This window comes from Schistocerca piceifrons, chromosome 1 (genome assembly GCF_021461385.2).
Source record: "Schistocerca piceifrons isolate TAMUIC-IGC-003096 chromosome 1, iqSchPice1.1, whole genome shotgun sequence".
Classification (NCBI taxonomy): domain Eukaryota; kingdom Metazoa; phylum Arthropoda; class Insecta; order Orthoptera; family Acrididae; genus Schistocerca; species Schistocerca piceifrons.
The window spans coordinates 1,114,264,255-1,114,291,701 of record NC_060138.1 but is presented as its reverse complement, the minus strand read 5'-3'; the positions used below and the strand labels follow the sequence as shown (position 1 = coordinate 1,114,291,701).

The following is a 27,447-nucleotide window of genomic DNA, read 5'->3' as shown; positions in this document are numbered from 1 at the left end:
CTTCCACCCAAAAAATGCCTCCTATAATGCCTGGTCACTCGGAAACAGCGTATTTGCAGTGACAAGAACTCCATTGCCCAGTATTCAGATCATCTCACAAAGGCCCTTACAGACAGGCACTATCCGCCAGACCTAGTCCACAAACAGATTTACCATGTCGTACATCCACATCTAAATGGATGCTCTGCAAATCACAAGTGCCTGGCAAGAGGTTCATTGAACCACCTTCACAACTTTCTATTATTCCAATCTCATATAGCGCGCGGAAGGAATGAACATCTATATCTTTCCATATGAGATATGAGCTCTGATTTCCCTTATTCTATTGTGGTGATCGTTTTTCCCTATGTAGGTCGGTGTCAACAAAATATTTTCACATTTGGAGCAGAAAGTTGGTGATTGGCATTTAGTGAAAAGATTCCATCGCAACAAAAAACGCCTTTGTTTTAATGATGTCCAGCCCAAATCCTGCATCATTTCAGTGGCACTCTCTCCCATATTTTGCGATAATACAGAATGTGCTGCCCTTCTTTGAACTTTTTTGATGTACTCCGTCAATCCTATCTGGTAAGGATCCCACACCATGCAGCAGTATTCTAAAAGAGGCAGTCTCATTAGTAAATCTGTTACATTTTCTAAGTGTCCAGCTAATAAAATGCAGTCTTTAGTTAGCCTCCTCCACACCATTTTCTTTGTGTTCCTTCCAATTTAAGTTGTTCACTATTGTAATTCCTATGTATTTAGTTGAATTTATGACCTTTAAATTTGACTGATTTATCATGTAATCGAAGTTTAACGTATTCCTTTTATCACTCGTGTGGATGACCTCACACTTTTCATTATTTAGGGTCAACTGCCAATTTTTGCACCATTCTGATATCTTTTCTAAATCGTTTTGCAATTTGTTTTCTTCTTCTGATGACTTTATTTGTCAATAAACTACAGCATCATCTGCAAACAACCGATGATGGCTGCTCAGATTGTCTCCCAAATCGTTTATATAGATGAGGAACAGCAAAGGGCCTATAACGCTACCTTGGGCAACGCCAGAAATCACATCTGTTTTACTCAATGACTTTCCATCAGTTACTACAAACTGTAACCTCTCTAACAGGAAATCACAAATCCAGTCACATAACTGAGACGATATTCCATAAGCACGCAATTTCACTACAAGCCACTATTGTGTTACAGTGTCAAAAGCCTTCCAGAAATACAGAATCGATTTGAAATCCCTTGTCAATAGCACTTAACACTTCATGTGAATCAAGAGCTAGTTGTGTTCCACATGAACGATGTTTTCTAAATCCATGTTGACTTGTGTTGATAGATAATTTTCTTTGAGGTAATTTATAATGTTTGAACACAATGTATGTTCAAAAATCCAGCTGCATATCGGCGTTAATTATATGGGCCTGTAATTTAGTGGATTACTCTGACTATCTTTCTTGAATATTGTTGTGGCCTGTGCAACTTTCCAGTCTTTAGGTACGGATCTTACATCTAGTGAATGGTTGTATATGATTGTTATGTATGGAGCTAATGCAGCAGCATACTCTCAGTGGAACCTAATTGGTATACAGTCTGGACCAGAAAACTTGCTTTTATTAAGTGATTTAAGTTGATTCACTACTCCGAGGATATTTACTTCTACTTTACTCATGTTGGCAGCTGTTCTTGGTTCGAATGCTGGAATATTTACTTCGTCTTCTATTGTGAAGACATTTTGGAAGGCTGCATTTAGTAACTCTGCTTTGGCAGCGCTGTCTTCAATAGTATCTTCATTTCAGTCGCGCAGAGAAGGCATTGATTATTTCTTGCTGCTAACATACTTCACATATGACCAGAATCTCTTTGGATTTTCTGCCAGAAAAAGAAAAAGTTTCATTGTGGAAACTATTATAAGCATCTTGCATTGAAGTCCGCGCTAAATTTTGAGCTTCTGTAAACGATCGCCAATCTTGGGGATTTTGCATCTGTTTAAATTTGGCATGTTTGTTTGTTTTTGCAACAGTGTTTTGACGCATTTTGTGTACCAAGTATGATCAGCTCTGTCGTTCGTTAATTTATTTGCTATAAATCTCTCAATTGTTGCTGATACTATTTCTTTAAATTCAAGCCACATCTTTTCTACACTTACATTGTTAATTTGGAAGGAGTGTAGATTCTCTCTCAGGAAGGCGTCAAGTGAATTTTTATCTGCTTTTTTGAACAGGTATATTTTTAGTTTATTTTTGGAGGATTTGCGGATTACAATATTCAATCCCGCAACAACAACCTTGTGTTCACTAATCCCTGTATCCATTTTGGTGCTTGTTATTAACTCAGGATTATTTGTTGCTAAGAGGTCAAGTGTGTTTTCACTACCATTTACTATTCGCGTGGGCTCATGAAGTAATTGCTTGAGATAATTTTCAGAGAATGCATTTAGTACAATTTCGGATGATATTTTATGCGTACCTCCGGAATTAAACATGTATTTTCGCCAACATATCGAGGGTACATTAAAGTCACCACCAACTATTACCGTATGATTCAGGTACGTGTTTCTAAATCAAACTCAAGTTTTCTTTGAACCTTTCAGCAAACTGTATCATCTGAACTGGGAGGTCGGTAAAAGGATCCAGTTATTATTTTATTTTATTCCGGTTACCAACAATGACCTCTGCCCACACTAACTCACAGAAAGTATCTACTTCAGTTTCGCGACAACTACTTCTGACAGCAACAAACACGCCTCCGCCAACCGTGTTTAGCCTATCCTTTTGGAATACCGTTAGGTTCTTCGCAAAAATTTCGGCTGAGCTTATATCCTGCTTTAGCAAGCTTTCAGTGCCTATAACGATTTGAGCATCAGTGCTTTCTATTAGAGCTTGGGGCTCTGGTACTTTCCCAACACAGCTACGACAATTTACAACTGTTATACCAATGGTTCCTGTATCTACATTTTCCCTGTGTTCAGCCTGCACCCTTTGTGACTGAAGCCCTTCTTGTGTTTTCCCGAGACCCTCTAACCTAAAAAACCACCCAGTCCACGCACACAGCCCCTGCTGCCCGTGTAGCCGCCTCCTGCATATAGTGGACACCTGACCTATTCAGCGGAACCTGAAACCCAACCACCCTTTGACTCAAGTCAAGGAATCTGCAGCCTACACAGTTGCAGAACCATCTGAGCCTCTGATTTATACCCTCCACATGGCTCTGTTTCCACAGTCGGCCCTGTCGACTATGCTGCAAATGGCCAGCTCTGCAAGCAAGACTGGCAGCATTTACCAACTCTGTTAGCCGCTCGAATCCAGAGAGAATCTCTTCTGATCCAAAGTGACACACATCATTGGTACCAACATGAGCCACCACCTGCAGGTGGTTTCACCTTGTGCTCTTCATGGTATCCAGGAGGATCCATTCCAAGTCTGGAATGACTCCACCTGGTATGCACACGGAGTGCACATTGGTTTTCTTTCCCTTCTTGGCAGCCGCATCCCTAAGAGGCCCCATAACGCACCTAACATTGGAACTCTCAACTATCAATAATACCATCCTCAGTGATTGTCTGGATCTTGCAGACTGAGAGGTTTCCTCTGAAACAGGACAGGTGATGGCATCTGGCTCAGCAACAGTGTCAGCCACAGATAGCACCTGGAACCTGTTTGTCAGACGAACCGGGGAGGACTCACATGCAGCTGCCTGGGAAATCTTTCACTGCCTCCTACACCCTGGGGCGACCTCCCACTCAACAACTCGTGAGGGGTCAACCTCAGTGCAAGCAGTTACTGGGTTGGCCGCCGTTGAGGACGATCAGAGTACTCGGACGTGCTGGACGTCTGTTGAATCCCCACATCCAATGCAGCCTCAAGCTGTGTAACCGAGACCATCGCAGCCTGGAGCTGAGAACAAAGTGTTACCAACTTGGCTGACATCCACACACAGCAATCACAGTCTCTGTCCATACTAAAAACCGTGGAAATCTAAACTAGCAGATAAACAGACTATTGGCATGTGCTGCAAAACTCTACTGTAGACATGACGAAAATACAGGAAGTGTGTCTAAGAAATTAGATTAATATGCAGAGATTCAAACACCTAACTACCAAAGCACTCAGGTGAAACTAAATTATTCGCCCCTGATGAGGAACGTGTAATATGTCAAAAAATTGGTTTACTTTCCGATGCAAATGAAAAGGCAAGAACTGTGGCTATTAGATAATAAATTAACATGCAGAAACTCAAGAGACTAAACTATTAAAACACACAGATCATGATATAAAATTTGCTCCTGGTTAGGAATTCGTAAGTCACAAACTCAGTTACTTCCCTGTTGCTACGTGTGTCTCGGCTTGCTGCTGCTGCCTGACTCACATTTTCAATCCTCCCCCCTCCCCCAAGAGAAATGAGGAACATCTTACCTAAATCCTTCCCACTACCCCTAAAGTGGTGTTCTGTCATCCACCCAACCTCCACAACATCCTAGTCCATCCAAATGCCACACCCAGGCCCAAGACCCAGGTGCAATACCTGGCTGGTCCACTCACCCAGTAGTTCCTATTCCAGTCTGTCATGGGCTTATCATACCCCAACAGAGGCTTGGTCAGCTGTGACAGCAGCCATGTTGTATACCAGCTCTGCTGCAATTATTGCACAGCCTGATGTGTCAGTATGATTGCCAACTAGCAGTGCATGAGGCTGAATGGCCACTGCCAAACTGTGGCCAAGAGCAAACTTGACTAGCCTATGGCACAAAATGCAGCTGAACATAACATGCTCAGTTTCGATGGTTGTTTCACAACCCATGCCATCTGTGTCCTCCCCTCCACCCCAGCTTTTCGGAACCACGCAGGTGAGAGTTATCCTTACAACACATTCTCTGCACCTAAAATTATCCTGGCCTTAACTTACAGCGAATCTATTGTTTGTCCACTCTCTACCAACAGTTTCTGCCCCCTCTGCCCCATCACCTCCTCCCAATTCACGTCCCCTCACTCCACTGTGCGTCGCTCTCTGTCAGTGTGCCCACTGATCTTTTCCCCTTCTCTGCTCTTCTACTTTTCTGCTCCTCGTCCCCCCCCCCCCCCCTTCCTCCCTCCCCCACAGGCTCCTGATGATGTGCCTGGTAACCTTGTCCTGCACGCTCTGCCAGACAGCGCACTTCTCTGCCCCCACGTGTACCCTACTATCCCTCTCTGCCTCACTCCTGATTGCTGCTTTCATTCAACGCAACAGTTACATTCTGGCTCTAATGGCCAGAGATAGCAGTCGTGTGTGTGAGGTGTGGATGTGTGTTTCCTTTTCTGACAAAGGCTATTGCCAAAAGCTCAATGTGTAAAACAGTCTTTTCGTTGTGCCAGTCTGCAAGTCAACATGTCGTGTTTATGGTGAGTAGCAGTCTATCCTTTTCATAATATTCTTGATATTCCAACTTGGAGTTTTCATTGTTAAATTTCAACATTATTCAGCAAAGAGTCCAGAAGGCTCCTCTGAAAATACTCTGCAGTCATTTCAGCAGTTCTGTTTCAATTAGATTGATAATGATTCTATATGCTATCACCTTACAAAAACAGTAAATACAATTAAATAGAAAGGCAAATGTATTAAAGAAATTTACCGAGACAGATGTGCCGTGTGGTTTGATGATGTTGAGCATCCAGCTGAACAATGTGATGCATGGGACCTGAGTGTCTAGCATTATGTGCAAGCAGCTTGCTGCTACCATCTGGTAGCAGGTTGTCTTGAACTGTAGAGTGCAACTTGTACTCCAGCGTACTCAAGGAATGATATGATTTCCATCAGGCTGTTAGTTTAAATGAGTACTTTACTAAGGCTGATCTTCACTGTTCTGGGTTAAATGACACTTTGACGCGGAAAAGGTGTGAGTTGTGCTGCCGCAGAAGTCTTTGGTCACTTATCAAATAGCATTGAAAGTCTTTTATATATAAAAACAAAGATGAGGTGACTTACCGAACAAAAGCGCTGGCAGGTCGATAGACACACAAACAAACACAAACACACACACAAAATTCAAGCTTTCGCAACAAACTGTTGCCTCATCAGGAAAGAAGGAAGGAGAGGGGAAGACGAAAGGAAGTGGGTTTTAAGGGAGAGGGTAAGGAGTCATCCCAATCCCGGGAGCGGAAAGACTTACCTTAGGGGGAAAAAAGGACAGGTATACACTCGCACACACGCACATATCCATCCACACATACAGACACAAGCAGACATTGTGTCTGTATGTGTGGATGGATATGTGCGTGTGCGCGAGTGTATACCTGTCCTTTTTTCCCCCTAAGGTAAGTCTTTCCGCTCCCGGGATTGGGATGACTCCTTACCCTCTCCCTTAAAACCCACTTCCTTTCGTCTTCCCCTCTCCTTCCCTCTTTCCTGATGAGGCAACAGTTTGTTGCGAAAGCTTGAATTTTGTGTGTGTGTTTGTGTTTGTTTGTGTGTCTATCGACCTGCCAGCGCTTTTGTTCGGTAAGTCACCTCATCTTTGTTTTTATATATAATTTTTCCCACGTGGAATGTTTCCTTCCATTATATTGATATCATTAATTTGAATCCAGCATTGAAAGTCTGATAGATAACCAATCAGCATTTAAAAACAAATTAAAATAATTTCTAAATGACAACACCTTCTACTCAACAGTCTAATTTTTAGATATGAATTAGTAATCACACAATTAAAAATGTAAAGAAACTTTCATGAAACTGGCGTGTTTCACATCATTATGAAGTGTCACGTTCATGAGCCATGGAACAAGCATTAATCTAATCTAATCTTTAATCTAAGCATTACTAGTCTGTTTTGAACTCGGGCTTACTTTCAGGTGCACACATCAACGTGGCAATATTATGCTCATTAGTACATAACGAGGACAGTGTGTCCACATTCATTTGTGCACTTGAAAATGAGTTGGTGGTATGTATGCCAGTGTACTGACTCTCATTCCCCAGATACCATAAATATCGTAGGGTATATTCATGATATGAATATAAAAGAGGGAAACATTCCACGTGGGAAAATTGTGATTTACCAACTGACATGCCTACACTGTGAAGCCTTCTATGTGGGAATGACCAGCAACAGACTGTCCATTCGCATGAACGGACACAGGCAGACAGTGTTTGTTGGTAATGAGGATCACCCTGTGGCTAAACATGCCTTGGTGCACGGCCAGCACATCTTGGCACAGTGTTACACCGTCCGGATTATCTGGATACTTCCCACTGACACCAACCTATCAGAACTCCGGAGATGGGAACTTGCCCTTCAATATATTCTCTCTTCCCCCGCCCCACCTCCAGCCCCCCCCCCCCCCCCTCTGGCCTCGATCTCTGCTAATTTCAAGTTGCCACCCCTCGTACCTCACCTGTCATTCAATAACATCTTTGCCTTTGTACTTCTGCCTCGACTTATATCTCTGCCCAACATCTTTGCATTTAAATATGTCTACCTGTGTCTGTATATGTGTGGATGGATATGTGTGTGTGTGTGTGTGTGTGTGTGTGTGTGTGTGTGTGTGCCTGTCCTTTTTTTCCCCCTAAAGTAAGTCTTTCCGCTCCCAGGATTGGAATGACTCCTTACCCTCTCCCTTAAAACCCACATCCTTTCGTCTTTCCCTCTCCTTCCCTCTTTCCTGATGAAGCAACTTTGGGTTGCGAAAGCTTGAAATTTGTGTGTTTTTCATTGTGTCTATCAATATACCATCGCTTTCTCGTTTGGTAGGGTATATTCAGATGCATGTGATCACTGACATTCTGAGTGGCAAAATGTTATTTTGAGATGGTGGATACATACATGTAAGACACTACAGTGGTGACCATACTTTGACAGCATGTACTATTCACTTTCGCCATGGAGAAACTGAAATGTTATGTTTGGGGCACAATCAGATATAATGTGTGACATCTGCTATTAAGTACCGAAAACAATCTGAACAGCAACCGTTAACCAATGAGGCTATTAAGAGAGAGAATATTATAATTAGCATGCACATTCTTATGTGAGAATTAAGAAAGAGTCACAGGACGGAATATAGTGCCCTCTCTGGAATAAGAAGACAGAAGGTAATACATTGAAAAGCATGGAAGCTCAGGCAATATAGAGAAACGGGAAGAATAATAGGAAGTTCATTGTGGAGGAGGAGGAGGAGGAGGAGGAGGTGGTGGTGGTGGTGGTGGTGGTGGTTGCTTTGAATGAATGGCTCCAGTAGGAACATACACTCTGAATGTGGCCTGTCTTAGTGGGATAAACTTAAGTTTTAGAGTACAAATTCTGCACATTAATGTAGAATATATGGTACATACAGAGGCTAAGTAAGAAAAATGGTTGTACTTTCATTTGTGTCTCTTGTTATGTATGCATGTAGCCAACATTCAGTTTTTCCTTTGTGAGCTAGTGTGATCATGTGGTTTTGGGAAATTGGCTTCAAATATTGTCATTTTAATGTGTTGTATGTGGACTAAACTGGCTGCTGGTATCATTTTTCTGTTTGTTGGTTGCATAAAAATTTGTGCGCATTAAGGTGGCTATAAATGTAACTACACACTTGAAAAGCACACATGATCAAGCGTTTCATACAATCGAGCACAAATCCCTCTCACCCTCACATGGCTCAAGCACGCATGTACAAGCATCGGTTCATACCTGAAATATGTCGAACTTGGATGACTGTGTGTTCGCATGACTGGCCCAACGTAGCAAATGACTTTGCAGTAAGATGGAATTTTCTGTACTTACTTTGCTGCACTGATGGAAAACATGCAGAGATAGTTTCTTCAGTAAGTCACTCATTGTATATTAATTACAAATATACTCGTAGAATGGACCTACTTACCATAGCAGGTGTAAATTATAGATTTATTGTGTTAGATTTCGGCACAGATAGTAGAGTGTTGGGTGGTGGTGTTCTTCAGAATAGAGAATTTTGAGAAGCCTTAAAAATTTGAGAAACTAAAGTTGCAAATAGTTCATGAAAAGTGCCATATGTATGTGTAGGATATGATGCTTTTACTTTGGAGGTTGATACACTAAAACAATTCAGGCAGTGTGACTTGAACTCCATAAGAATAAAAATTACAGCTACCATTAAGCAGTTGGCACATTATTGAGCACATTTCAGCGATTTTACAGCAGTTCTTAGGATTTTTCACACAACTAGAAATTTGAAAGTAGGCCGGATTGATAAAGTAATAAAAGTAACTGTTGTTTTAAATAATTATTTAATGATTATGATGGGTCAAACCCTTGCTGCTTGTGAATATCTAGATTGTGGTGATGTGAAATATGGCAGAATTCATGCTGGCATAACATCGGATAATTTGTACATGTTACCATCACAAAGGTCTGTTGCTGGAAACATTGCATTTGATGCTAACTACATTAGAGAGTTCATGAAGTCCTTTGTAAAGAAAGACAAGTTCCGTGGGTGCAAAATATTGTGCATTAAACTATATAAAATCAGAATAAGTACAATAAAACTACACATGAAAGTTTTGTATAAACAAATAAAGGGAATATTTTCAACTCTGACTGCACCATTATAACTGGCTCCCAGTATTCTGGAAAACATATCACTTGTCTTCTAAATTATGTACTAACTGCGAAAATACCGTGGCACTGTTTTTACATCTGATATGCCGCAGCCCCTAATTTATAATTACTTTCCAATCCCCCCCACTGTAATTTGATCTCGGTGAATTTGTTTTCTGTTTTTATTACACCTTTTTCTGATGCAGGATAAATTGCTTTATATTTAACAAGAAGGAAATTGTACACAGTGTCCCTTTTTGCTTTATAATGATGCACATTTGTTTTGATATTCCACAGTAAAGTCTGACTTCTAGATGAATAAAATCTTCCAACGATGCAAAGTTGAAATGTTTTAGACTTTTTGATGTGACTTCTACGAAAACTGTATCACAACTGATGTATGCTTGTTGGAGCCTCCCTGTTTTTGGCGCACACACTCAAATATTCACACACTCGCATTCTTGCACAAGCTTACATAATTCAAATTTGATTAAGCATCAAGCAGCTTCTACAGTCCTGATACCAGTGCCCATTTACCCTACACATGCTCAAGCGTACTTTCACATGCATGCTTGTCAGGTGTGCAGTTAGTTGTACGGCCACAAATATGATATACCACGTATTTTTTATAATTCTCCAAGCTGTGCATAATGTAATATGTACTAAATTGGTGGTTGTGACTTACATTTGTGATTTCCACAAATTGTGCAATAATATTTCGTTTGAAACAGTTATTTCTCATTAACTACAGTGTATATTATGTGGTTAGTACTAAATTTTTACATCGTCCAACTGAAATTTTGTGGCATGTTAGATTTTTGATAAAAAGATTCATAATTCACGTAATCTGTACAGTTTAAGTACACATAAGGACTGTAGTTTGTTTCACTAAAATATCTTTTACTATCCATAACTATACATTGTGTGGAAACTTTTGATTTTTATCTGCTCCTCTCGTTAACTCCGATATTTCTTGTTCTGTGTGAATGTACATAGTGCTGCTTTGGGATAGAAGTTCATTGATTTTAATTAGAATGGAACCCCAATGCAAATTCTGTTTCTAGATGCACAATAAGTTTGCCAAAATTTGTGCAACTGGAAAATGATGCAGTTTGATGTGTTAGATGAACTACTCCCATGGACTTCCTTTCCATTAAAAAAAAACTAGCTTGCAAACTACCGTATTTACTCGAATCTAAGCCGCACTTTTTTTTCCGGTTTTTGTAATCCAAAAAACCGCCTGCGGCTTAGAATCGAGTGCAAAGCAAGCGGGAGTTCTGAAAAATGTTGGTGGGTGCCGCCACAACTAACTTCTGCCGTCGAATATATGTAGCGCCACACAGGCATGCTTTGTAGGCACAAAGATACATACTGGCACCAAAATCTCTGTGTCAGTAAATAAATTTAAAAAAAAGTAGACGATGAGCCTTTTTCCTCCGCCCAGAGTTTCGACCACTGCATTTTGGTACATTATCCAACGAAGTAAATACAAATTCTGTATTGTTGATCTTCGAATGTAGCAGCATTTCAATGTACTACGAAAATCCGACTGGCAAGACTGTTTGGGATGTTTGTCAATATGGCCAACTCTACGTTCTGAATTTTTTCCTACCTGTGAGAAGAGATGGTTGCTAATAGGAGCTTTTATGAATTGTGAATCACATGTAGTATTCTCTTCGTCATAAGATTAATACGAATATAAACATTTTGCCATGTATTGTTTGGTGTTTGCTACTATCTCATTTATCCTGTCTGCCTAATAAACTACGAAACTAGAGTGAGACAACAGCAAACGGGGAAGAATATACATATCATGTCATGTTTATATTCGTATTATTCTTATGCCTGATAGTGATACAGTCAGGAATAAAGCACGGCAACTGACTATATTTTTAAATCTAAGATGACTCTAATTTCTGTGCAGAATGTAATGAACTAAAGAGGCGCCTGCAAAGATTTTGGAATGGAGAAAAATTTTTGCTAAAATTTCGTTCAGAACATCATCTATCATACGCAGTCTGTTATTTGGTTCTTGTTGATCATTATCGAAGAAAGCAGTAGTGTAAGTAACAACAAATGTTTCGCTAATGAGACGATTCCTCTCTATTTTTTATTTTTAAGCGGCGGTAGCGCGCACAAAAGCAAGCCACGCCGCGAGCGGCGACAGGCCGTAAACACGCACTATCAGAATGCGACAAACAATGCATGACACAGTGCAGTAATGCATTTTCAGCTTGGAGTGACGTAAACACCTATAACAAATAGAACAGCAATTATCAGATCAAAGAAAAATAAGCAATCAATTCAAACCAGACGAAGCACGTGAAAAAGGAAGGATATCTGTATAAATACGGACGGAGCGCGTGACGCGTAGCAATGGCTACCTGGTAAACCGTAACTGCTAAGCTTATGACTCGAACCAAACTGCTGCAGCTGTATCATCATTCATTCGACCTAAATTGTGTCTCATATTACAACTAGACGAACTTTGTTTCGATTTGGAGGTGCGACCTAAAACTTTTCTCTCCCCTTGAATTTCGAGTCTCAAATTTCAGGTGTGGCTTAGATTCGGGAAAAATTTTTTTCCTTGATTTTGAGTCCAATTTTTCAGGTGCGGCTTAGATTCGAGTGCGGCTTGGATTCGAGTAAATACGGTACTCGTTCATTTTATTATCTATTTGTTTCAATGACAGTAGTAAATGCTGTCATGTACAGAGGAAGCTTTGTGTGAGGGGAGGGCTGCACATCGTACACTAATCTTCTTTTACCACCTTCACCACTGTACGCCACACTGAAATAGTTGCAGAAGGAGAGGCACCAATTAATCTTCATTCGCTCATACATGCAATGAGTAATAGTATCTCTGAGGGAATTGGAGGCAGGCACTCGGAAGAATAAACACTTGTTTTCATTGTGTACACCCGGGTGACTAGTTGAACAAGTCGGTGGCTTTTCTGCCACCAACTGAAGACATAGTTTGCTACCAGTTACAGACTGTGCCTCATGCTCGAAGAAACAAATGTATGTTGTCTGGGTTCTGAGATCGTACTCCTTTTCTTCCAGAAAAAATCAATCTTGACCATGGTGTTCCAACTAAACTCACATAAGGCAGCATTTTTGCTGAAACCATCAGCAGACAGGTGGTTTTGAGACATGTGGGAGGCCTGATCTGGAGAATCTATGACAACATTGTGCTGCAGGACTGAAAGTGCAGGGCCACCCTAATTGGCTCAGGGGTGCAGTACACACTATGGTCGGTTACCATTGTAGGTAACTCTGTAAGGAATGCACATGAGGTTTTTTTTATGATGGCTCTATCCACTCAGAATAAACATTGCTCTGTGGGACTCCAAAACTCTCATATCAGTCACCATTCGTAATAGATGAGAATGTTAAGAATTAGTGATCAATTGTAAAATTATCCACACGAAGTGTCAAGAGTTTACAGTATTATCAAAAAGCAGCAATACTCATATATATAATTTGGTAGAATTCTGTTAAAAGTAGGCACTTTGTGCCTGGTGACTGCCAGCTTTTAATTATCAAGAGTGTAGCAGCACTGTAGAAGCTATTGTTTATGCCTACCATATTTCATTTAGGTGTACTGGTCTCATGCTGCTTGTGCTATAAACTGCAGGGATCAGTTCCTGGTCCATTGTTGGCACTGCCTATGACGACTCCTGAGGAAAAATGATTTACTGTCCACAAGTAGAGAAGATATAGATTCAGAGGCAAGCTCCAAAACACAACACATACTTACATCAGATGCACTCTATAAAGCAGGCAGGGCAGGCCCTACTCCCACTGGTCAGTTCTTCTCTCTGAGGTTGTCCTTGTACCCTCCCTTCTAATAGCAAATCAAGAATTAGTTCACAAACTATACAGTATATGTCTAATGTGCAAATATTTCCTTCTCATTCTTATTTTTCAATGTATTACAATGGGGTGACAAAAGTCATGGAGATACCTCCTTTGCCTGGCATAGTGCAGTAGCCTGATGTGTCCTGGGCTCAACAAGTTGTTGGAAGTCCCCTGCAGAAATACTGAATCATGCTGCCTCTATGGCCATCGGTAATTGTAAAACTGTTGCTGGTGGAGGATTTTGTACATAAACTGATCTCTCGATTGTGTCCCATAAATATTTGATGGGATTCATGTTGGGCAGGCTGGGGACTAAATCATCCATTAGAATTGTCTAGGATTTTCTCTAGACTAATCGCTAACAACTGGTGACATGGTGTGTTGTCATCCATAAAAATTCCATGTTTGAGAACATCAAGTCCATGAATGGCTGCAAGTGGTCTCCAAATAGCCAAACATAATCATTTCCAGTCAATGATCGGTTCAGTTGGACCAAAGGACCCAGTCTACTCCATGTAAATACAGTCCACAACATTATGGGGCTACCACAAGCTTGCAAGGTGCCATGTTGACGACTTGTGTCCATGGCTTCAAGGGGTGTGCATCACACTCAAACCCTATCAGCAGCTCCTACCAACTAAAACTGGGACTCATCTGACTAGGCCATAGTTTTCCAGTCATCTAGGGTCCAACCAATATGGTCATGAGCCAGGAGAGGAGCTGCAGCCGATGTCACGTTCTTAGCAAAGGCACTCACAATGGTTGTCTGATAATGTGCCCTATTAACGCCAAGTTTCACTGCACGGATACATTCGTCATATGTTCCACATTGATTTTTGCAGTTACTTCACACAGTGTTGCTTGTCTGTTAGTCAGACAACTCTACGCAAATGCCACTGCTCTCGGTCATAAAGTGAAGGCCATTGGCCACTGCGTTGTCCATTGTGAGAGGTAATGCCTGAAATTTGGTATTCTCAGCACACGCTTTACACTGTGGATTTCGGAATATTGAATTACCTTACAATTTCCGAAAGGGAATGTCCCCATGCGTATAGCTCGAACTACCATTCCACTTCCAAAGCCTGTTAATTTCCGTTGTGGGGCCACAATCACGTTGGAAATCTTTTCATGTGAAACACCTGAGTACAAATGACAGCTCTGCCTAAGTACTGCCCTTTTGTACCTTGTGTATGCAATACTACCACCACCTGTATATGTGCATATCACTACCCCACGACTTTTGCCATTGTCCAAATCTATCTCCACATTATTTACTGCCAGCCAGCAGGGGGGGGGGGGGGGGGGGGGAATATATAGGTAAGAAAATAAAAGACATAGAAAACTAAAAACCAGACCTGCAACTAGCAAAACATATACTGTGAGAGGAAAAGCCACCTGTGTAATGAAACATGCTGTGTACAGGCTTTCATGTAAACACTGTTCGGCCTTCTTCATTGGTGTGACTACCATCAAGATGCCAATTAGGATGAACGGGCATAGACAGTGGGTGTATACAGACAACACACACTATGCTGTTGCAGAGCATTCTCTACAGCATGACAGTCCTGACCTCAGTGCCTGTTTCAGCACACACGCCATCTAGATTCTTCCCCCCAGACACAAGTTTCTCAGAACTGTGCAGATGGGAGCTGACGCTAGAACTTGTCCATGCTTCTCGTCACCCACCTGGCATTAACTTACATTAATTATTTTCTTTAATTGGTCTTCATCATTTCTTCTCAGCAACTATCCATTTCTTCGTTTCCTTTTAGTTTCCTATATCTTTTACTTTCTGACTTGTCTGTTGTTTGCGTGTTTTGTATTTTCACACAAGTGGAAAAAATACAAATAGAAACAAGACAAATAGTGCAAAAGAATAATAAATGAAAAACATAAACTAAAAAAAATGAAAAAAAAACGAAATGGGGATATTTTTTTAAAGGATTTCCTCTTGCCTTCAGCAGGTTAGGATTTATTTTGTGATTGCAATTTCGGCATTAAGCCATTTTCAAGCATAAATCTTGTCCTTGAAAATTTCTTAATGCTGAAATTGGAATCACGAAATAAAATTCTAACACCTGAAAGCAAGATAATATCCTTTAAAAATGTATAGAGGCTGTGGGCCCATACAACAAGAAAATAAAATGGGAGTAAATTGTTGCTACCTCCTTGTAGGTTATTCCTGGTTTCAGCAAAGAGCAAGATAAAATTATTTTTATCGGGTCACCATTATGGATCTGTCATTTTTAATTCTACAATGCTCACATCAGATTTGTTTTCAGCAACATGAAAATTGCTTAACAGTTCCTTAGATTTTACAAACATCTCTAATAACCTGAGCTTAAATGCAATGAATTAATTACTTTTTCCTGTAAAATTTGGTGACAGACAAGACGGCAGATTTCCTTGTAAAAGACACGTAGAGTTTTATAAGTGCCTAATCTTACTTTTAAGGGATAAAACATCCCCTGGAAAATAATTAACTGTATTTGGTTTCGGGGGATTATCTTCGAAACCATGGAAGTTACCAAATTGTTTGAGATACATTTAACAGTAGTTAAGTCAAGAAAATGGTATAATCACATTTTGTAACAATTTTATAGTTTACAAAATACTACCATAGTGAATGGTTTATGGGTTATTTTCCAAAAATGGAATTTCAAACGCCATCGTTGTTGTACATGATTGAGTTTAGCGTCATACTTTCTTTCATTTTTATCATAAAAATTTTGTAATTTTGTAAAATTAACTGATGGTAGTGGGGGTATTTTGAAAAATATCACTATTGCAAAATTTGATTATACTATCTTTAAGAATTTTATTACTGTTAAACTTTTTTTTCTCTCATGGTTTCAGAGATATTAACTTAAAACCAAATATGTCATATTACCTTTCGGAGGATGTGTTCACCCTTAAAATTGCGCACGTGCATACATGCACGCATGCACGCATGCACCCACAAAAAAAAAAAAAAAAAAAAAAACACACACACATACTACTGTAAAAGTGTCCTAGTTTAAATATAATCGACGGTTGACACCAAGGTAGTCTGCTTGTGAGTCACTATAACACTGATTTTATACTGTTCAGATGACTTCTATCTGTCCAGATCATTTCGGTGGATGTCTTCTCTGAAAAGCGATATCTTTTGTTACTTTATACAAGAGTCGCACAAAAGCAAATTTTTGTTCTATGTTAGTGTCTTTCATTTTGCCAATAATAAAGTGTATGCATCAGAGGTGATTAACAGGGTGTACGTGTCCGAGGTATAATTGGGGCTTTAACATCGCACATATGAAAAAATGAAAGAGTGAAAACTATTCGTGATAGTTTGTGAAAAGATCCTGATGGTGCACAGCTTACATTATACTGGTTATTGAAAACTGATGGTAATTTTGTAAGGGACTGATAGGTTGCTCCACTCTGTTGTACATAAAAATAGCCAGCAACTTATGTGTGTACATTTTTTGTTCACGTAGTTGAAGGAAGATGTAATTTTAGGATGTGATTTTTTTAATGACAATAATTTTTGTGTTCTGTTCAGATTAACTCACTGTACTATATAACTAATATTCCCTTAGGTTGTCACCATTTGGGAGTACAACAAGAAACAGTTAAACATAAAGCAGTGCCTTTACGGACATACTGATGCAGTGACATGCCTGGCTGCAAGCCCAGCGTACAATGTGATTGTGTCAGGCTCTCGAGATGCAACAGCTATTGTGTGGGACTTGTCGCGCCGCATCTTTGTTCGGCAGTTGCGGGGCCATGCTGCTCCTGTAGCTGCCGTTGCTGTGAATGAACTCACTGTAAGTGACGCTGTGCTTAAAATCATTACTGTCATTCATCCATTAATTTATTGTATAGTTCAAATGTCAGTGTGTGATGGTTTGCTTTCTGAATGTTTATTTTTTAATCATTAACTTGCATTCCATACAGAGGTATAGTAAATTATGTGAATTTATTATAAAGAGGGCAAACATCCTATCCTCATATAAGCTTTTCCAGTTGTTGTTTTGTCTACTGTTTCCTTCCTTCATCCCACTGGCACTGTTATTTGCTCTCTTTATCCACAGTTTTCTGATCTCTGGATAATAAACTTTAGTCATTACTTTCATTCACCTATTAGTTTTTGTCCACACCATTTAGATTTTTTGCATTTAATCATATACTGCCATTTTATTGAACCGTAACATCCCAACAAGCAATTACAAAAAATAATTGCAAGAGTAATGACAACATGCAAGAGTAATGACAACATGGTTTGACCATCAAGTGGGGAGTTACATTGATTAAGGAACTCTTTCATCATTCAGGAAGTGTATGGGTCAAATATTGAACTATTCAAATCTAGAATTTATGTGGTTTCTCTAAATCAGTTAAGGAGAATTCTTGGATGGTTTCCTTAGGGAGGATGAGGCTGATGTCTTTCACCACCCTTGCCCTATTCAAGCTTGTGCTCAGTCTGTATGAAGTTGACAGGCACAGCTCATTAAACTCTTATTTCTGCTTCATTCCTTCTTTCCAGGAGCCATTTCTTCATAGGTCTCTGTTGAACAGCCGCTCATTCTTGACACGCAACAACCAACAATGCATCTCCCATTCAGTACTCATATATATGGCAGTAAATTAAGTACAGCTCACCACTCACCTTTTGCTGCCGCACCTGCTCTTTGTAAGATGATCACCATAGCACCATGTAACAGCAACACAAAATCATGGAATTAACTTTTAACTCAGTGTAATCTGTTCATTTATAACACTTGTAATGTTGCTGACAAGGCATTTGCTTTGCAGACCTAAATATTGAATTCCAGTAGTATTCAACACCATGAGAAACATCATTACAGGACAGAATCATGTCTAGAACAGTTTTGTCCACAATTCCAATTAAATACAGCCTATGAGAAGGCCTGTTCCCTCATTTTTAACTGTTAAATATGTATCAGTCAAAGGTTAAGACTAGATTCAAAATTTCAACTGGTTTGTGAATGCAGAAAAGTGCTTCATGACTTAACCAGCAGTGTGCTGCTTCTTGTTTTCCACTAATAACTTTATATCTCAGGTAATGTTTCAGTTTTGTCGAAGAAATTTTCATTGTTGCAATAAATGTTTCTGTTCAAGTATTAAGGATAACATTTTTGTTTAATTAAACACCATTTTGTAACATACTTTTATCTTTGCATCTGACATCCTTGAGAGTTAACATTTCCAGTTTTTTTTAATTATCACATTTAGTTTCAGGTTTCTCATAACCATTTTAATCTCAGAGCGCTTGTTTCCTCTAATGACTGACCCATACAATACAATATTCAAATGAAACCATAATTTATAGCTGTATTAACTATATTCTGTTTCTACAACTGTTTTGGGTTCGAAATGGGACTAATAGGTATAATTCTGATGTATTTTCACATCTGAGGATGTCATTAGTAGTTTTGTTTATACATTAAATGAGAATCCTTAGTCTTTATGAATTTCAGTTTTGAACTTTACATACGTTATTTTTCTAGAGTGTGAAGTGTTTTATTAATATTTGTAATTTTGGACTTGCAGGGTGAGATAGCAACCTGTGCGGGGACATGGTTACATTTGTGGAGTATAAATGGCGACGAGCTTGCAAGTGTCAATACATGTGTTGGGAGAGCAGATAGAATGCAGCAAATACTGTGTGTTGCCTTTTCTCAGACCCACGAGTGGGACTCACAGAATGTGATCATGACTGGCTCGACAGATGGTGTGGCGAGAGTAAGTAAATAAACTTACTATGTTAATGCTAAAAATACTTAAATACTAAAATAAAGAATTCTGCAAAAAAATTGTCCCTGCATAGCATGTACTACTGGATGTTTATGCTAATCCAGGCTTTTCTCTTTTTAATGTTTCACTTTGACATTCTCATTTTTCGGGTCTATGGAACGAAAACTGAATCTGATCTAATCTAATCCAGGGAAACGATCGGAGGTCACAATTTTTCTCTAGGCATATTATGTAGTTGACAGTATAGCCAAGCTTAAATGGTAAGTTTAAATTTTCATCTTATATCATATCATTGAGCAGTCGACGAGCACATAAATGGTTGTGAAATTATTGCCGTTACTGAGCTTTCAAACAATGACCTTTTTCAGAACTAACAAACAAAAACATACAAATTTTTGGTGACGTGCGTTCTGTTACTGCTGCTAAAATGTTAGTTGCCCCACAAATGTTAGTTGCCCCACTCTCAGTTGCTGTTACTTTTCATTGGTATATTTTATTTTCTCACACTTCCAATACCTGAACTATTATATAATGTTTGCAAAGCCAGATCATGAGGGCTTGTGACGATGAGGATACCTTTCAGCATACAATCACTCCAGTGCTTGGTAACATTCAGTAGAAACAAAAACAAGTTTCTCTTTCTTGACACTCGTACAAGTAGCTCCTGAGCAAGTTGTCTTTTCGCTACATCAGCAGAGCACAAGTGAACCATACCTGAGTGACGTGTGGGATTATATTTGATACAGCGAGGCATATTAAATGTGAAATGTCATTTCCTAATTGTGGGACAATAGTATGTGGTACTGTTATCTTCTTACTATTTAATAAAGTTCCACATATGTTCTATCATTGAATCTTTTCGTGTAGGCTCTTTCAAAGGTCACAGAAAAACATATGTAACTGTATAAAAAATGCCTGTCATAATTCACCGCCTACAAATGTTAAAATTCACTTGCATACTGTTGTATATGTGTCAACTGTGCCACTGCTCTGTTGGTCGGTACTCCTGTCACAGTGATCAACTGCCACCAGTGTAGCTTGCGAGTGCTCTGCTGTAGGCGAGACAGTATGTTGATAAGTGGAAATGTGTGTTAACAACTGTGCCAGTGTAGTGTCAGAAAGAGAAAGAACTACACAACTAAACAATGCAAGCCCAATAACTGCATTTATTACAACAGGCAATAGGAATGTAGAACTCTGGTATAACTGAACACAAACAGCACATTCTGAAGCAGGTAACTTCTAGTAAGTATGTTTGCAACCTGACAAAAAAGTGCAAGTTTGGTAGTTTCTCTTAAAAGTTCATTTATACCAAGTTGTATTCCAAGATGACTTCCTGCAGGTCCAGTGTACTGATGGTCATACATCTCACTGATGACTGGCATAGATGGTAGCTCGCTAGCTTTTTAGAGTGGACTCCAACTGTGGACTGGTCATGTTGTGAACTGGTCATGTCGCAAAGTTACTGTGAACTGATTATAGAGCGACTATAGGGACCCAGCAGAGCCGATTATTTTATTGCACAATGAACATAATCAGTCTGCACGATTGGCAGCCAATGGCTGGGTTGACAAGCTGCTTATTCATTGATGTCCTCCAGCATTTGATTAGCTTCTGGGGAAGGCTGTCAAAGTAGTTCCATTTGCTAAGGTGCCCTCTTGAAGTGGCCATCACTGTCAGCCTTGCCAAGCAGCTGTGTCTGCCAATTATGCAATCTGTGATACCATGCTATACAAAGGGATGTCATCTGGGGGCCACAGGAAAATGTAACATGCCTTGGCACATTTACGTGTTCTGGATAAAAAAAAATGCTGCCCATTAAACATGCAACACCAGGAAGGACAGCAAGTAACGAAATCTTACTTACGGAAAATCTGGAATAGAATGACAACTATGTGGGACTGACAGATTGGTACTTGCTGCACAGAGGAGACATAGATTTGCAGTCAGTCTGACTTCCGATGCTAGGGCCTTAGGGCCTGGAGACAACAGTCAGTCTCTCTCTCTCTCTCTCTCTCTCTCTCTCTCTCTCTCTCTCTCTCTCTCTGTGTGTGTGTGTGTGTGTGTGTGTGTGTGTGTGTGTGTGTGTGTGTGTGTGCTTAGACAGTGTAGTAGAAAGAATACATGATTAATGTTGTAGGTGATTGTGGAGTGTAGAGCGTGTGAAATCCGGAACTCAGAACTGCCACCTCTGCCAGCAACAGCAGCATTGGCTCTAATGTGGCTGAGCATTGAGTCGAACTGTGCTCGGATTCCATCAAAGGAAGCAGCATATTGGCCACCGGACAGAAAGGCGGGTGCTCTAGATGTCGTTGCAAAGCCTGGCCAATTTTCTGAGTCAGTCTGCGTGGCCAAACACACAGTGTCTCCCTTTTGGCGACAGTGGTGTGCAGCTGTTGCCATCCTTCATTGCACTGAATACGTCCCTCCTGAATCCATAAATTCCATATTGACATGACAGTGTCTGCCCCCATTAGCTGAATGGCCATCGCAGCAGAATGCCACACCAAGAAGCCCGAGTTCGATTCCCGGCTGGGGCAGGAGATTTTCTCTGCTCAGTAACTGGGTGTTGCATTGTCCTCATCATCATTTCATCCCCATCTCCGACGTGCAACTCGCCCAATGTGGTGTCAAATGCAATAAGTACTTGCCCTCGGCAACTGAACTTCCCCGAATGGGGGACTCCCGGCCCACAATGCCATATGCTCATTTCCATTTTTTGACATGACAGTTATGGTATTCTAACCAATGCAGGTAGCAATATTGTACAACGATGAACTGCGGACTTGATAGGCCACAATACAGTTGCTGTTTAATTCAAACATATCCTTGTGTAGACATTTCTATTTCTTATGTAAGGTGTAACACAATCTTCTCAGAACCCACCAACATTCAAATATGATTTCTGAATGAGAGAGACCCTGCAAAATGTTTCCTTATATACAAGATGTAGGTGGTGTTACATTGAAAGGTGCCATAAGTTATGTACTATTAATTCTAGAGTCATACCTGGTGGTTTAGCGATAAGTGCTTGCCTGGAAACAGAGGTCACAGAATCAGATCCCGGTTAGACCACAGAATTTTCTGTCTGTGTTCTAACCTAGCCTTCAGCTTTAAACTTTGTGAACAGTCACCGGAAATGACGCCAATTAATTAACTCTAGAAAGAATCTTGTTCATTTTGGCTCATAGTCATATTTTTTATTCTCACTTAGGAGTAGGTTGCAATGCCACTACCTGAATTTACTATATTATTATTAGACCATGCGGCATCGGACTTCCAGAAAGCGGCTCTCACGTGTAGTAGGTTTGAATAGACACCCTATGGTGATCCAACTACTGCACGGAATTATTGGAATAAATAATGATAATGGCGCGTAACAAACTTATTTTTATGTCTATATTTGATTAGTAGTAACACTAATAATCTCTTTGAAGTGACTGAACAGGGAGCACTTAATTCTGTATGTTTGATATTGCCTAGCAGGAGGACATTCTTCATTTAAAACAATACCACAGCCTGAAATCATTTCACAATACATAAACACACATGATAAACATTTGAACTTGTTTTAGGTTAATGTAAACTACACAAATTGTAATGACTGAATTTAATGTTATTGAGCTTGCATTGTGCTGAAGGCACAATGTGTACTGTGTGGCAGCAATTTCCTTGAACGCTTAATTAAAGAACAATATAGATCTGCTTGTCACCGTAGTTACTGAAAACCCTAATTGAGAGTCATGTTGCTCGGACGGGACCGAGTAATTTTAGATTATGGCAATGTACTGAAAAGCCACCACATCGAGCTGGATAGTAATTAAGGTGGCACAGTACCTGGCATCTTCCATCCGTTGCATGAAGCGGCGTCTGCTGGCAATTTCGGCGTTAATTCCGACTATTTTCTCTTGTAATATAGCTATGCCGATACTCACGCACCGTAACTTTTCACTGATGTTGCAGCACATAGAAATCACTGGATATGGGGTAATAATGAGCTATTTCCTTTAAATAATTGATTACACTCAGGGAATGCAATTTAAACCACAAAATTATTATTGCCTCCAAACTTTACACACTGTAGGGAACTTGGTTTGACTGTTACACAAACTGATTCACAAAATATAAATGTACTGGTAATGGCATCGGTATAACAACCACTGTTCATAATAATACTCTTGTAAGATAACGTCTAGTTCGTTGCTACCGAAGTGAGCTCACCAATGGACCTCATCAGTTATTGAGATCACAATATGCCGTTGGATGCGGCTACTGGTCCCTTCACACCTCACCGTTAGCACAAGCAACTCGTCGCAATTCACACAGCATTGCACCATGCAGTGCCATGTACCTCAGAGCGGGAAACCGTACTATTTTGCCGCTCACAGCCCATCTCCGTCGAAATACTGCGTCTTACAAGCCTTAGTGTCCATTTAGTTTGTAGCCATACGATAAACGAAGTCCATATCTGTATTCAGCTCACTTCTAAATGGTCTGTTAGCAACGTTACCATAGCACACACTGGCAGTCACTTTTACGCCACTTAACACTTGTTCTGCCTCAGAGCTACGCCAGCTTACTTCTACTGCCAATATTACGTGCCACCCTGTACACTGTTCTCATTCTCAGGGATTCACCCCACACCTAAACATTACTTTACATTACGCCAAGCTCTCTATTTAGAATTAAAATACCATAGCATTACAATATTCAATTACATTCATTTTCATATATTAAAGTAATATTATATTTATATTTTTACTAAATGTAACAATTTCATTTGGTTTAATTCTTTTGTTATTTCGCTGTCAGAGTGCAACACAAGCTAGACACTGTCTCCCGCATAGTGTTCTTTAGTTTAGCTGCCACCAGGCGGAAGCACATCCACTTTGCCTTCGATTCTGGCCCACAGATGGCATAAGCGTCCACTTTCTCTACCATTGCTCCTTGACTATGCCTGGCATTCGCTAGACAGCATATTGTCACATTACAAGGTCCAGATATATTTCCCATTTAGGCAACAAAACTGTATCTTTGATGTCATGCAGACTTGTATTGCCAAATTTTTGATTATAGCCTCGTCTTATTTAGATGGAGTATGAAAATTCTACAAAAACTGTGACAAAACTGCCTCAAAAAAACTACTCCATGACTAGTTCGTAACTGATACACAGACTGGTCTAGCATTGGTGCTTGTATGAACAAATAACAATTAGCAACATTTTATACATCATAGTCATGGTCATATTTTCTTAGTTATAGTGAAGAATTAAATATTCATAATATTCAAAGGGTGTCAGCGAGTTCTGTACAGATGAAGAAAACATTCAAAATAATTTGTTGTACTGAATACTAATTTCTTCTACATAACAATTTATGAAATTCTATTTCAAAATAGTGAACTAAGAAATAAACAACTTATAAATAAACTACTTAAGTATTTCTCAAAACTGGGTATAGTCATGAGTGAGTGTAAGCAATCATTGATTATATAAAAGTGTCCACATTCAGTCTCCGGAACACTTTCCTTTATTTCCATGTGACTGATTTTGGGCCAACTACCAATCTACATCTACATTGATACTCCGCAAGCCACCCAACGGTGTGTGGCGGAGGGCACTTTACGTGCCACTGTCATTACCTCCCTTTCCTGTTCCAGTCGCGTATGGTTCGCGGGAAGAACGACTGTCTGAAAGCCTCCGTGCGCGCTCTAATCTCTCTAATTTTACATTCGTGATCTCCTCGGGAGGTGTAAGTAGGGGGAAGCAATATATTCGATACCTCATCCAGAAGCGCACCCTCTCGAAACCTGGCGAGCAAGCTACACCGCGATGCAGAGCGCCTCTCTTGCAGAGTCTGCCACTTGAGTTTATTAAACGTCTCCGTAACGCTATCACGGTTACCAAATAACCCTGTGACGAAACGCGCCGCTCTTCTTTGGATCTTCTCTATCTCCTCCGTCAGACCGATCTGGTACGGATCCCACACTGATGAGCAATACTCAAGTATAGGTCGAACGAGTGTTTTGTAAGCCACCTCCTTTGTTGATGGACTACATTTTCTAAGCACTCTCCCAATGAATCTCAACCTGGTACCCGCCTTACCAACAATTAATTTTATATGATCATTCCACTTCAAATCGTTCCGCACGCATACTCCCAGATATTTTACAGAAGTAACTGCTACCAGTGTTCGTTCCGCTATCATATAATCATACAATAAAGGATCCTTCTTTCTATGTATTCGCAATACAATACATTTGTAATCCTCAGACCTATCACAAAAAATTAAATTACAATTGGTTCAAGCTACAAATGGTTTAAGATTTAAGTTTAGAAAGCTTCAAAATTCTTATGAAATTAGTTACACAACTATAGTATTGTAAATAACTTCTTAAGAATTTCAGAGCTTTTGGTACATAAATTTTAAACCATTTGTAGTTTGAATCAACTGTAATGTAATTTTCATAATAGGATGTGTGCGCGCATGTTTCCCCCCCACCCCCCCCCCACCCCCACCCCCACCCCCACCCCCACCCCCACCACACACATTCTCTCTCTCTCTCTCTCTCTCTCTCTCTCTCTCTCTCTCTCTCTCTCTCTCTGTGTGTGTGTGTGTGTGTGTGTGTGTGTGTGTGTGTGTTGTTTTTTGCACGCATGCATGTGCGTGTTTGTTTTCTACTTCAAGATAAACTACGAATTGATATCAAAGGCTACAATCTGTCTTTTACATCTGTCTACATTGCAACTACTTTTTTACTTTCCTGTTTACTTGTAACTGTCGTAATACGTTCCATGTAAATTTTTGATAAACGACATCTGAAGACTTTACTTGGTGTATTTTCTATTTTAACTGCTTTAGTTGTGTGAAGAATCAACCAGTACTTACTTCAATAGGCACTGAAACTACTTCTAAACCAGCATAGACCTCATAGGGGACCATGTCACTGACCATTAATTTGACTTAACAAATTTGAATTAAATGAGTTACAGTTCTCCAATGTCATATGCAAGTGCTTACATACTTGATTCTAGACTCTCCTATATTTTTTATGTCTGAACAGTACCAAAAATAATAATAATAATAATAATAATAAAACGAATAAGCCTTCATTATCTAATATAAATACACAATCATTATATTGAAATTGCTTTCAGTTGGCTAAAACTTTTCCATGTGAGTGTATAAGCAATCATTTAGTTATTATTGTTTTATAATTTATTGTATCAGGAATGAATATTGACAGGATCTCCTCCTCAATCTCAGTGTCTGGAGATTGCACAAAACACAAAGGATAAGGCTAAAGATCAATACTTTATACAGTCACTCAAATGAGCACTATTTTGAAAATAACTGTTGTAAGCATTTTACATTTAATGAACTACATAACATACTCATAACCACGGTGTGTGTCTAAGTATCAGACTGTAATGCTTGATGTTCATTTCAGAATAAGGAAATATCTGTGATTTGAATTTCATTATTCATTAAATTTTTGCGAAATTGTGGTTTTTCTATCTGTGCAATACTTTTTGTCATGTTCCACAGGGGACACATTTCTTACCTTTCCTCATGTTTTCTCTTTGCTTTTTGTGATTTATACATTTTATTATTGTGAAACAATTTTTGAATTAACATTTTACATCTTTCTGATGTGGTTTACCAATTTCAGATGTGGTCCATTGATTATGTCCAAGTACCAAAAGAAGAAACAAGACCACTGGTGAAAGAAGGAAGTGATAGTAATCTGGTGTCAGAGGTTGCAGACGTGGATTCCAGTGACGGAAAACCGTGTGCGCCCACTGACACCAGGAACATTCGTGTCCAAGATCTAGTGAAGCAAATGAGTATATCAGCTGACTTTACAGCAGACTCCCAAGGTATGAATAACTTTGAGTTACAAGAGTACGTAGTTCATCAATTAATATTTGATCATTACATCTAAATAGCTCTCACTGTTTTCTTGCCTCATTAGCTTTAAATGATGATCAATTTTTTTTGACGAGTTTCCAGCATTATTGTCAGGAGCTATCATAATCGGTGTTCTGGGGTACAGGTATTTTATGTGGCATGGTTGGCCATATTACATTGTGATCATATCGTGCAAAAATCAAGGAATTTACATGTCACCAGAGATTATGTCAATGTCTGTGATGGAGGGAAGCCAGTAGCATCATTGATGTAGTTTGAAAGTAAACAAGTTCTCATAACACTCTTTAGGCTGTCAGCATCAAGAGATAAACAATAGAGGTGTAGTCCCAGTTGTAGTCTGATTTAAAAAACACCCTAACAGTAGTTCT

At 39.6% G+C, this 27,447-nt stretch overlaps 1 protein-coding gene across 1 annotated transcript in view; it reads left to right on the top strand.

Annotated features, from left to right (window-relative positions):
• The window catches only part of LOC124777290 (WD repeat and FYVE domain-containing protein 3), a 299,899-nt gene that overhangs the window by 239,897 nt on the left and 32,555 nt on the right, over positions 1–27,447 (top strand). The window contains exons 50-52 of the mRNA XM_047252642.1: positions 16,969–17,196; positions 18,944–19,135; positions 26,820–27,027. Of these exons, the coding sequence (XP_047108598.1) occupies positions 16,969–17,196; positions 18,944–19,135; positions 26,820–27,027 (628 nt within the window). The remainder of the gene's footprint in view (positions 1–16,968; positions 17,197–18,943; positions 19,136–26,819; positions 27,028–27,447) is intronic.